The 12947-nt window shown below is 44.4% G+C and overlaps 1 protein-coding gene across 3 annotated transcripts in view; it reads left to right on the top strand.

Moving 5' to 3' along the window:
- Positions 1-12947, top strand: part of mcc (MCC regulator of WNT signaling pathway) — a 450686-nt gene that overhangs the window by 250667 nt on the left and 187072 nt on the right. For all 3 annotated transcript variants that reach the window (XM_085987123.1, XM_085987125.1, XM_085987131.1), the window contains one exon: positions 8059-8201. In XM_085987123.1, the coding sequence (XP_085843249.1) occupies positions 8059-8201 (143 nt within the window). The remainder of the gene's footprint in view (positions 1-8058; positions 8202-12947) is intronic.

Genomic DNA, 12947 nt, shown 5'->3' with positions numbered 1-12947 from the left:
TCAGCTGCTTCATCAATGACCTTCCCTCCAACATAAGGTCAGAAATGTGGATGTTCGCTGATGACTGCACAGTGTTCAGCACCATTCACAACTCCTCGGATAAGCAGTCCATGCTCGCATGCAACAAGACCTGGATGATGTTCAGGCTTGGGTTGATAACTGGCAGGTAACATTCACGCCACAGAAGTGCCAGGCAATGACTATCTCCAACAAGCAAGAGTCTAATCACCTCCCCATGACATTCAACGGCATTACCATCACCGAATCCCCCACCATCAACATCCTGGGGGTCACCATTGACCAGAAACTTAACTGGACCAGCTCCATAAATACTGTGGCAACAAGAGCAGATCAGAGGCCAGCTATTCTGCAGCGAGTGTTTCACCTCCTGACTCCCCAAAACCTTTCCACCATCTACAAGAGTGTGAGGGAATACTTTCAACTTGCCTGGATGAGTGCAGCTCCAACAACACTCAAGAAGCTCGACACCATCCAGGACAAAGCAGCCTGCTTGATTGGCACCCCATCCACCACCTTAAATGTTTGCTCCCTCTTCCACCGGCGTACCGTGGCTGCAGTGTGTACCATCTACAAGATGCACCGCAGCAACTCACCAAGGTTTCTTCGGCAGTACTTCCCAAACCTGCAACCTCTTCCACCTAGAAGGACAAGGGCAGCAGGTGCATGGGAACACAACCACCTCCAAGTTACACACCATCCAGACTTAGAAGTATATCGCCGAACCTTCATCGTCGCTGGGTCAAAATCCTGGAACTCCCTACCCAACAGCACTGTGGGAGTACCTTCACCACACGGACTGCAGCGGTTCAAGAAGGTGGCTCACTACCACCTTCTCGAGGGCAATTAGGGATGGGCAATAAATGCTGGCCTTGCCAGCGACGCCCACATCCCATAAATAAATAATGAGCGATACTAGTAACCTTAACCACACCTCCCCATTTACCAACAGTCCCATGCTCCTTACCTTTCATCTATTACTGACCATCACATTGTCCTCTTTTCGACAACACAGAACTAAAAAACCACCAGAAAATGCACATTCCAATCTAAATTTATAAATTCAATCATGACATAATGCATACAAAAAAAACTAATCACCCTTGTGCATTCCCTTAGTCCCTGCCTTCTGTGTGCCTTTGCCCTCTCCTCGTGCTCCTACGAGGTGCTTCCCCAGTGGCTGCAGCATGAGTGGTGGAAGGCTGCTGACGTCCAATTGAGGAGACTGCAGATGGCCTTGGAGGGCGACCTTGAGCAGCTCTGGGTCGAGAAGGGCCCGGCTTGTGACTGCACCATTTCAGCCTGGGCTGCAGCAGTCTGGGCTGACTGGCAACAGCAAGGGTGCTGGTGGAGTGGCAGGGGCGGGAGCAGGAATGCTGTCTTCCTAAGTGAGGAAAGCAGGTTTCGTGCTCCATGGAGTTACTGACACTCTCCTGGGGTGGCGTCTCAGTAATCCTACTGGTCTGTTGAACAGATTGCTGAGATGCCCTGGAAGCCCCTTTGAACAGTGATATCCAGAGCCATGATGGTAACAGTTTGAGCTTCCACTGCTGCGCTCGGACCTTTGATGGATGCTGTTTATGTTGCAGTGGAAGCTGTGACATCAGCCATCGACGCTGCATCATGGTGGGTTCCACAGGTATGCTATTGGAGGTGACCACCCATTCCATTTTGGAAAGGATGGTCTCCAAGCTCTGTGCAAAGCCCTGTGCCAAGTTGGTGCTAGACTCCTCCATGCTCCTTGACAATGAACCCAGACTTTCTAGTGCACCAAGCATTTGGTTGTGTACAACGATCAGCCTTCTTTTGTCGCCTGGCCCATTGAAGTCCTCATCTGACTCCTCTGCAACAGAGCTGGTGTGTGACCTCTCCCTCTGGCAAGCTAGCACCTTCGCTATCATTTTCCTCCACCGGAGCTCCTGTGCACTTGTGCCCGGTGTCTCACCACGTGCAGATCCCTCTTTCCTAGCCTCCGAAATACGCACAGTGTCTGTCTGAGCTAGTGGCTGCGAGTGCGAGATCGAGTGACTGTGTCTTTTCATCTTCACTATCTTGCATAAGAATATAAGAAATAGGAGCAGGAGTAGGTCCTTTGGCCCTTTTGAGCCTGCTCTGCCATTCAATAAGATCATGGCTGATCTTCTACCTCATCTCCACTTTCCTGCACTATCCCCATATCCCTTGATTCCCTTAATATTCAAAAATCTATCGATCTCTGTCTTGAATATACTTGACTGAGCCTCCACAGCCCTCTAGGGTAGAGAATTCCAAAGATTCACCACCCTCTGAGTGAAGAAATTTCTCCCCATCTCAGTCCTAAATGGCCGACCCCTTATTCTGAGACTGTGACCCCTGGTTCTAGACTCCCCAGCCAGGGGATACATCCTCCCTGCATCTACCCTGTCAAGCCCTGTAAATATTTTGTATGTTTCAATGAGATCACCTCTCATTCTTCTAAACTCTAGAGAATATAGGCCGAGTCTACTCAATCTCTCCTCATAGGACAATGCCCCCATCCCAGGAACCAGTCTGGTGAACCTTTGTTGCACTCCCTCTATGGCAAGTATATCCTTCCTTAGGTAAGGCGACCAAAACTGTACACAATACTCGAGGTGTGGTCTCCCCAGGGCCCTATATAATTGCAGCATGACGCCTTTACTCTTATTCTCAAATCCTCTTGTAATAAAGGCCAACATACCACTTGCTTTCCTAATTGCTTGCTGTACCTGCATGTTAACTTTCATTGATTCTTGTACAAGGACACCCTGGTCCCTCTGAACACCAACATTTCCCAATCTCTCACTATTTAAAAAATACTCTGCTTTTCTATTTTTCCTATCAAAGTGGATAACTTCATATTTCTCCACATTATATTCCATTTGCCATGTTCTTGCCCACTCACTTAGCCTGTCTATATCCCCTTGAAGCCTCCTTGCATCCTCCTCACAACTTATATTCCCACCCAGCTTTGTATCATCAGGAAATTTGGATATATTACATTTATCTTCTTTCTCTTCCTCCACTGACTGGGAAGGCTCCAGTTCTTGGGTATCTGAAATGAGAAAGGGACAAGGGTTAGGTTGTGGTGAGGAGAGAGGACAAAGCAAGAAGTGCATTCTTACATCAGCAGCTTCTAAATCAGAAGAGATTGTGGGATGAGGGAGCAGTGGGATGAGAAGGAGGATTAGTTATGCAAATACCCTCATCATCGATCGCTTCAGCTCCACCGGTGGCCACGGCGTCAGTGATGCCCCTTCCATGATGGCCAGCACTGTCTCCTTGGGGGTTAAAGCATGCAGGCACGCTTGTCCTCCTCCAGTTCTTTGCTGCTGCCTGCTGTTATGCGATACGTTCTCCTGCAAGAAAGAGGGAAGTGTGTCCTGCAATATGTTTGGGTGATGTGGCTGTCATGGTTGAATAGCCACCAGTCTGTGTGAGGCTTGCAACAGTGCTAAATCTGTGAGGGCAAGTTAAAACATATGTATTGAAGGTTTGAGTCCTGATTAATAGAGGTTGTTGGTTGACGGGGATGTAGTGAATTGAGCAGTGGATGAGACTAGCGGTGCAGTTGGTAGGATATGACATTTGAAGATGAACTTGCTCACCTTGACAGCTCATGTGAGATTGTTCAACTTCTTCTGCACTGCATCCATGTTCTTGGAGCAACATTCCTAGCATTGAACTCTGCCGCTACTTCTTCCCACTGCCTCAAACATCTTTCTGGAGGGTCTCCTGCCCCCTTGTGGTTACAGGATGTCTCTTCTCCTTTCCACCTCTTCCACCAAGTCCTGGGTCTGAAAACCTTGGGGCATGCTCTTTCACATGTTCACCAATTTCTCAAAGTATCACAGCACAGTTTCAGATTTTAAAGGACTTCCACCACTTCCTGCAGCCACAATGCCACCTCCTCTTTAAGAGGTGCATGCTGCCTTTATGTAGCACTAGCCACTTGTGAAATTGAGCCCCCTGCTTATACCTGCAACCAATGAACAGCGCAAGTAGCTCTGGCTGCATGCAGCAATCATGTAAAGCAGCAGGCAGCACCAATCTAACGTGCTGCTTGCAACGCAGTGAACAGGCACAGGTTGATTTCGTACTGCAATCCCCATGCCTGTTTTTGGGTGTTAACCAATTTCTCCCTCATATAAACTTAGCATATTTACAAAGAAGCTCTGTTGAAGATGGTCTCTGCAGAATGAGTCTTGTTTACAATTTGTTTATTTTTACTTGCTTCCAGCCTGTTGTTGTCTTTTCCCTGGGCAAGAATTATGCAACACAATCAGTGAATTAGGCAGGTTTCTCCCAACGATGAAAAAATGTGTAGAGCGGCCAGGGCTTGATTGCTCCTTACTTTTCTTAAACTGTCTCCGTCACTTCTCTGGAATTTGCTATCTCCAATTTTCTCTCTACCCGTTCAAACAAAGATACTCAAAGTCCATCTTTTCAACCAAGCCTTTGGTTGCCTCTCTAACTTTCGCACAATGATACTGTGGCTTGTTTTATTTCTTTTATCCTTTTTCCCCACACCTTCTATAAACCATCTATGTTAAAGGTACTATATAAATATAATTTTTTTATTCTCCATCCTTATGAGGAAATGCCTTGGATCCATTTGGCATCTTTGCTGAGATAACTGCTTTAAAGCAAGTAGAAAGAAAGAAAGATTTGCATTTCTAAAATGCCTTTTACATCCTCATGATGTCCCAAAGCACTTTACAGCTAATGAATTATTTCTGAAGGGTAATCACAGTTGTTCGGTAGGCAATTATATAGGGCCCTGGTGAGACCACACCTGGAGTATTGTGTACAGTTTTGGTCTCCTTACCTAAGGAAGGATATACTTGCCACAGAGGGAGTGCAATGAAGGTTCACCAGACTGACTCCTGGGATGGGGGGTGGAGTAGACTAGGCCTATATTCTCTAGAGTTTAGAAGAATGAGAGGCGATCTCATTGAAACATACAAAATATTTACAGGGCTTGACAGGGTAGATGCTGGGAGGATGTTTCCTCTGGCTGGGGAATCTAGAACCAGAAATTTCTTCACTCAGAGGGTGGTGAATCTTTGGAATTCTCTACCCTAGAGGGCCGTGGAGGCTCAGTCATTGAATATATTCAAGACAGAGATCGATAGATTTTTGAATATTAAGGGAATCGAGGGATATAGGGATAGTGCAGGAAAGTGGAGTTGAGGTAGAAGATCAGCCACGATCTTATAGAATGGCAGAGCAGGCTCGAAGGGCCGAATGGCCTACTGTTAATCCTATTTCTTATGTTCTTTAACCAAGCAGCTGATGAGATAATGACCAGTTGATCTGTCCTGGTGGTGGTTGAAGGATGAATATGGGCTAGGACACTGGAGAAATCTACTTTTATTTGAAAAGAGCCATGAAATTTAGTACAGCCACCTGAGAGGCCTCACTGGTAAAGAGATGTGCAACAGAGAGGAAAGTAACCAACAAGCAGGAAATAACTAAAAATAAATAACAGCATGCAATTATATTGCACTTTTAATACAGAAACATTCCCCAAGGCACTTTACAGAAGTAAAAGACAAAATGAATGCCAAGCCAAAAAAAGGAAAATTGGGCTGATGACTACAAAGAAGGTTGGTTTTTAGGAGGGTCTTAAAGGAGGAGTGAGTTGGAGGGGTTTAGGGAGGGAATTCTATAGCATGGGTCCTAGGTGGCTGAAACCCTGGTTGCCAATGGTGGGGTGAGGAGAAGGCAGGGAGCACGAGACCAAAGTCTGAGGAATGGAAAGTTTGCAACAGAGGGATGTAGGGCTAAAGGAGATTAGAGATAGGCAGAGCCAAGGCCATGGAGGAACAATCATAAGGATAAACATTTTTAAATTTGAGATCTTGGAGGGCATTTTATAGTGACGGTATATCACCGTGATTGTGCAATCTAATCAGCAGGTTCCCACAAGTCGCTCAAAATGTGTTCTGAAAATGTTTTCATCCACCTTTTTTTTCCCTTTAACTGAAATTTCTAATATCCAAAATAAGGCTTCAAACAATTTTTTTAAATTCAAGAGATTATATATTTCACAATAACTTGATTACAATTATCCATTGAATTGTCCTTTGTGTCTTCATTAAATCCTGTACTTGAAGACTTCAACCTCTCAAACAAGGGCTTGGACTTAATATTTCTGTCCAGAGCGCTGACTTTGCACTAAATTTGATTCTAGCAGTCTGAGGAGGTGTAATGTGCCTGATTTCCCATAATGTATTAGTATTCTTGAGTCAGCTGATGCAATATTTTTTTTGTACTCTTTGCACTTTCTGGCCAGTAGCTTGTCTTCAAATAATTTTGGAAAAGGGGGGAGGGGGTGAAATTGGGTTGCTTTGCGCCTCCCGTTAGTACCCTGCAGGGGCGCTAATGGGGCGCAAAGCCCCTAGCGCCTGGGCGTGGCGCCGCTAATGCCTTCCGCAGTAGCCGGTAACGCCCAGCGGCGCTGCAACTCCGGCAATGACGTCATTGCCGTGCGCATCGCCCCAGCCGCAAACTTCAGTTGCGCCCCCTGACCTACCGCCGGATGATATGTCCGACAGGGTCAGGGTGGTGTCTTTGCGGCCGTGGCGGCGCTAACTAAAGGGCAGGTGCCGGGCCGCCATTTTTTTTGGGCTGCCTACCAGCACCTTCCCCCTTGCGCTTCCTCATGCTGGGTGCCGACCGCTATCGGTCAGCCCAGCACTCCAGCAGGGCCCCGGTGCGTGCTGCGCTAGGCCCCTCCCCTTTAATCAGGGGAGGGAGGATGTAATACCGTGCCGCTACTTGCCAACGCCTATGGCGCTGTTGCACGTAGTGCCGTGATATTGAATGGTAGCGTCTCTGGAAGGCGGGAGAACGCTTCCAGTAGCGCCCCGCCTCCTGCTTGAGGTACGACCACTCAATTTACAGCGCAGGGGCGCTAGCGCTCTGGTGAAATTAGTGCCCCAAAGGGGCCATAGTTTTCTGGACTTGTCCCTTCTCCCCCTCCCCTCTTCCCCTTAATGATTTGCAGCTCCCATCTTCTCTCTCGCTCCCACTCACCTGCTAACCCCCTTGCACAATCAACTGCTCCCTATCTTCCGTCTCTTCCCTCCCTCCTCCTTGCCTTTCCTCACCATGTCAAAGATTTAAGGGTACAAACTCGCATCTTTTTGTGTGTCATAGTACCTTAGCCACTAATGCATGTCTCTGCTCTACTATGCCAACTTTGTTTCAAATTCTACGAAGAACTACTTTTGATTTTTTTATTAATGGTAGAGGTGAGTGCAGTGCCAGGCCAAAATTGGAGGATAAAGTATTTGAAGAGGGAACTTGCACAACTTAAACAAGCCATCTAATAAGTTGACCGTATATATTGCCCTGGTCTTTTAAACTAAGAATATAGTGTTGCATTTGAAGGGGTGGGGGGAGGAGGGGAGATTTAATTTTGACAAATTGTTTACTTATCTATAGTCTATAATGTAGGCAGACTTGAAGAAAAAGAATTGAACATTGGTCAGTCAGAAGAGCTTTTATGCAAATGACATTTCTTGACTTTCACACGATTTAAGACAGTATGATGCTTTCCTGAGTACTGTCCCAGTCGTTTTCTTTTAGTTGGATTATGGGTCTATTCTGAGCTAAGTAAAGGATAAACTAAATTCATAGAATGATGAGGTACTTTTGATATCTTATTTGAAACCATACTACCACTGTATTTAGTATTAAAAATATTGATTGAGAAGATTTAGATTTGGACAGTGCCCATATTATTGTAAAGTATCAGCATTGAAGTAACATGTTCTATTTGTTCCATTTTCTTTTCTATAACACTGTGTGAGTGCAAAACAGTAACCCTTTTAAACTTCGTATATACTTGTTACAGAATTTCTCGATCAAAAATTATTTCTTGATAAAGTTGCATTTTGATTTCAGGTTGAAATATCCGCTGTACTACAAAAGGCAAGCTTAGTCAATCAGAAAATTATTCATAAAGGTGAATCAGTAGATTAGAAAAGGGCAATCTTGATTCAATTTTCCCCACCATGTTAATTGTTTTTTCAGTGTGAACAGTCTCATCTAATGAGGGAGCATGAAGAGACTCAGGAAAGGGCAACTCTGCGTTATGAAGAACGTATCACTGAACTGCACAGTATAATTGCAGAACTAAATAAGAAGATTGACAGGCTGCAGGGAACAACAATAAGGTGAGCTAAGTTTAAATAGCATGAAAAAATATATGTGTTTTTCATTTGTTCTTGGAATGTGGGTGATACTGACAAGGCTGCATTTATTGCCCATCTATAGGTGTGCTGAGAGGGTGTCATAGAGTCATAACAGCACAGAAGGAGGCCATTCGGCCCATTGAGTCTGTGCTGGCTCTCTGTAGAACAATCCAGTCAGTCCCATTTCCCCGCTCTGTCCCCGTAGCCCTGCAAGTTTATTTCCCTCAAGTGCCTATCCAGTCTCCCCTTGAAAACATTGCGTGTCTCCGCTTCCACCACTTCCATCGGCAGCGAATTCCAGGTCATCACCACTTGCTGTGTAAAAAAGTTTTTCCCGCACATCCCCCCCCCCCCCCCGTATCTCTTGTCCAAAACCTTAAATCTGTGTCCCCTAGTCCTTGTACCATCAATTAGTGGGAACAGCCTTGCCCTGTCTAGCCTATCCAAACCTGTCATAATCTTGTACACCTCTATCAAATCACCCCTCAACCTCCTTTACTCTAATGAAAACAAATCCAGCTTCTCCAACCTGTCCTTGTAGCTAAGATTCCCCATTCCCCGGAACCATTCTGGTAAATCTCCTCTGCACCCTCTCAAGGGCCTTCACATCCTTCCTAAAGTGTGGTGACCAGAACTGGATGCAATACTCCACTTGTGGCCTAACCAGCGCTTTATAAAGGATCAGCATAACTTCTCTACTTTTGTACTCAATACCTCTATTTATGAAGCCTAAGTTCCCATAAGCTTTGTTAACCACTCTCTCAATATGTCCTGCCATCTTCAGGGACCGATGCACTTTAACTTCCAGGTCCCTTTGTCCCTGCACACTCTTTAAAACTGTGCCATTATGTGTATATTGCCTCTCCCTGTTCCTTCTGCCAAAATGCATCACCTCACACTTCTCTCTATATTAAATTCCATCTGCCACTTGTCTGCCCATTCTGCTAGCCTTTCTATGTCCTTTTGCAGTCGATTGATATCAACATCACTGTTTGCCACACCCCCAAGTTTGGTGTCATCGGCAAATTTAGAAATCCTACTCTGTATTGCAATATCCAGGTCATATATCAAAAAAGCAGTGGCCCCAGCACTGACCCTTGGGGAACACCACTGTCTACCATCCTCCAGTCTCGCTGTTTTCTATCCTTAAGCCAATTCCTATTCCAAGCTGCCACTGACCCAGCTATTCCATGAGCCTCAATTTTGTTAACCAACCTTCTATGTGGTACTTTGTCAAACGCCTTCCGAAAATCCATGTAGACAACATCCATTGCATTCCCTTCGTCAATCCTCTCTGTTACTTCATCAAAAAATTCAATTAGCTTAGTCAAACATCTTTTTACAAACTCGTGTTGGCTCTCCTTAATTAGCTTGAATTTTTCCCTTGATTATTGTTTCTAAAACTTTACCCACCACTGATGTTAAACTGGCCAGCCTGAAGTTACTCAGATTGTCCTTGCATCCTTTCTTCAACAATGGTGTCACATTTGCCAATTTCCAATTCTTAGGCACCTCCCCCGCATCTAGGGAAGATTGGAAAATTATGGCAAGCCCTTCTGCTATCTCCTCCCCCAATTCCCTTAGCAACCTGGTACTGGTGGGTTACTGACATTCAGGGGCTACAATGCTTTGTTTAGAGTTGGAGTTGGGTTGGATTAGTAGTCTTGTACCTGAAATGTGAGATGTTATCCCATTTTTTTCAATCTCTCTTGTTAGCCATCCCTTCCTTCTGTAGGCTGTGCAGTGGTGATTATGAAGTTTGTTTTCCTGTATACAGGAAGGGAATCTTGACTGGCTGGTAGTTCTGTTGCCTTCGATAGGGTCTGATCAGCACTGGCTTGCACTGCCATGTGTCTCCTAGGTGCTATACCCACGTGTGTGATGCCTCTTTGCAGCATGATCTCATGTGGCATTGCCCATGGGGAATCAGTACTTCATGAGGTATTCAAGTCAAGCCGACCCTAGTACTGCCAGATTCTGAGCCCCCTTTCCAGTACTGCCAGATGCCAAGGCTATTCCCAGTGCTGATAGGTTATTGTCCCTGATAATACTACTTGACATACCACCTTTAATCTTATGAAACCTCTGGCTCGCCATTAACAAATGCCACGGGAGATCTACTGGTATTATTATAAGTCTTGCATAAGGTATGCACTGCTTAATGCTTTTTAAGTCAACAGTTTTGGCTAAGGTCTTCCCAACCCTATTTATAATCTGGCTGAGTGACCTGCTCCTGGCTCTTAATTAAATTATGTGCTGGGGTTTGAACCCACAACATTCTGACTCAGGCCTACTGCTTGCTTTTGGGAGGTGGGATGTTGAGAGTAGTCAGGAGAGGAGGAAAGAATTTTGCTAACAATGTCTGGTAGCTTAGTAGTGAGGTGAATCTAAAGTATTTGTGCAGACCATTATCCAACTTTCTTAATATAGGGAGAACTGTGTGTACCCTTGAGGAATAGTTGCATGTACTTTAAGGAAAGTTGATATTACAATTTGTATTTACATACAGGGTGGAAGAACCTGAATTTTAGACCATCCAAACCCAAACCATAAACTTACTGCAGTGTTGATCTCTGGTCCTCAATTGGGCCTTGACACTGAAGTATGTGACTGGGTTAGTAATTGGTTGGGAGGTAAGAGACAGAGTAGGAATAAAGAGAATATACTCTGATTGGTGGGATGTGATAAGTGATGTTTCCCAGGGATCTATACAGGATCTTCAGCTTTTCACTATATATATCAATGACTTGGATGAAAGAATAGAGGTTGTATATCCACGTTTGCAGATGACACAAGTTAGGAGGCACACTAAGTAGATGGGAGCAGGAAGTTATAAAGGGACATTAGACAGATTAAGTGCGTGGGCAAAACTGTGGCAGATGGAGTTCAATGTGGGAATGTGTGAGGTCATCCTGTTTGGATCCAAGAAGGACAAATTGGAATTGTTTCTGAATGGCGAGAGACTAGGAACTGTAGAGGATGAAAGTGATTTGGGTGTCCGTTTGCACAGATCGCTATAAGCTAATGCACAGGTACAAAAAGTAATCAAAAAGGCTAATGGAATGTTGGTCTTTATCTCAGGTTGGAGTACAAAGAGGAGGAAGTTGTACAGAGCCTTGTTCAGACCCCATCTGGAGTACTGTGTTCAGTTTTAGACACCTCAGGAAGGTTATATTAACCTTGGAGAGGATACAGTGCAGAATCACCAGAATTATGTTGGGGTCAATGTTCCCATTAGGCTGCGCAGTGGTCTGCAGGTCCCGCGCAGGCCGGTCACTGGCTCTTGAATGGAAAAACTGCGCATACGTGGAAATTTGAATGGGCAGCCCAGCCAGTTAAAGGGGCCACACACCCAAAAAATAATGAGAGAACATTGATTGGGGGTTTAAAGGGTTCAATTATGAGCACAGGTTGCATAAACTTGGCTTGAGTTTATAAGGCTGAGAGGTGATTTTAATTGATAAAATGATTTGATAGAGTAGATATAGAAAAAGCATTTCGCTAAAGAATCCAGAACAAGGGACACTTGACATAACTTCACTAACGAATACTCATTTTGTACCCTTCAGCTAGTTTTTTATCCATTCCTGGGATTTATCATGAATCTCTACATCTTTGAGTCTAGCTAATAGCCTTTCATGTAGAATGCCTTTTGGAAGTTGAGGTACACCACATCGTAGAGCTTTCCACAGTCCACTTGGGCTGTCACTTCCTTGGAGATGTTGAAGAGGTTGGTCAGGCTGGAACTTCCCCATATGTCAACATGTGTTTACTTGGTTATTATTTTGTAGGTAATCAAGTGTACTCCTGATAATTGATTACACTATTTAACATGGAATTGTTATGTAATCGGGTGTGTCAGTTTTGTCCCCCTTTTTTGAATATGGGCACCATGTTACATTGGTATCTCCCAGTGTCCAATGGCTGACTCCCTCATAATAGTTGTCAGTACCTCACAAATTTCCTCCCTAGTTTCTTTCAGCATTCTGGAATAAATACCACCTATCCCTAGGGAATTATTTTGTTTTGTGCCCTATCTCATTCATATCAGTCATTTATTTGCTTAGGTTACCTTTGTATTAGGACAGCATGTTGCTCATGTCTTCCCTTGTGAATACCCCTTGGAGGAAGTAATCATTCAACATATTTTACATTTTGTGTTCAATCTTCCTTTTAGGGTTTTCACCGTTGTAGCACACAGGCTTTAAAAAAAAAAAAAATCAGTTTGGGTATAGCTGATTCCTTGTAGTCCTGCTCAGGATAAAACAAACAAGGGGGGAGAACAGATAAAAATAAACTCCCAAGAATGATTAACAGTGAAAGTGCTCTAACTTTCATTCATAGAGTTTCAATCTAATTCTCTTAGGGAACAGATGACCTTGCTCTGCCAAGCTCATGCCCTGCTTGACTTAACCTCTCTCTCTTTATTCGAAGTGTCTCGGTCTTACTCTCCCATCAACTCCTAAATTCCTGTTAAGCAGCCATTCAGCTTCCAAGTAGTTCTGCAAGACTCTTAACATACTGTAGGTTTAAGTGATATTGCTGATGGAATTGAATGGATTAGGTCTTATTTGTATTTTGTGGTTTGTGGATAGTGGTGTAGGTATAGTAAATAAGGACTATAGGAGGAAGAAGATTTAAGAAAAAATAAATAGGAAGAACTGAGGTAGGAAAGAGGAAATAACTGGTTGTGGTTTGAAACAAACAAATGAGGAGAAATGGACCTGG

Source organism: Somniosus microcephalus, chromosome 1 (assembly GCF_052327205.1).
Source record: "Somniosus microcephalus isolate GS21.2 chromosome 1, FLI_Smic_1.0, whole genome shotgun sequence".
NCBI classification, from domain to species: domain Eukaryota; kingdom Metazoa; phylum Chordata; class Chondrichthyes; order Squaliformes; family Somniosidae; genus Somniosus; species Somniosus microcephalus.
This window is presented reverse-complemented; position numbering and strand designations above follow the sequence as displayed.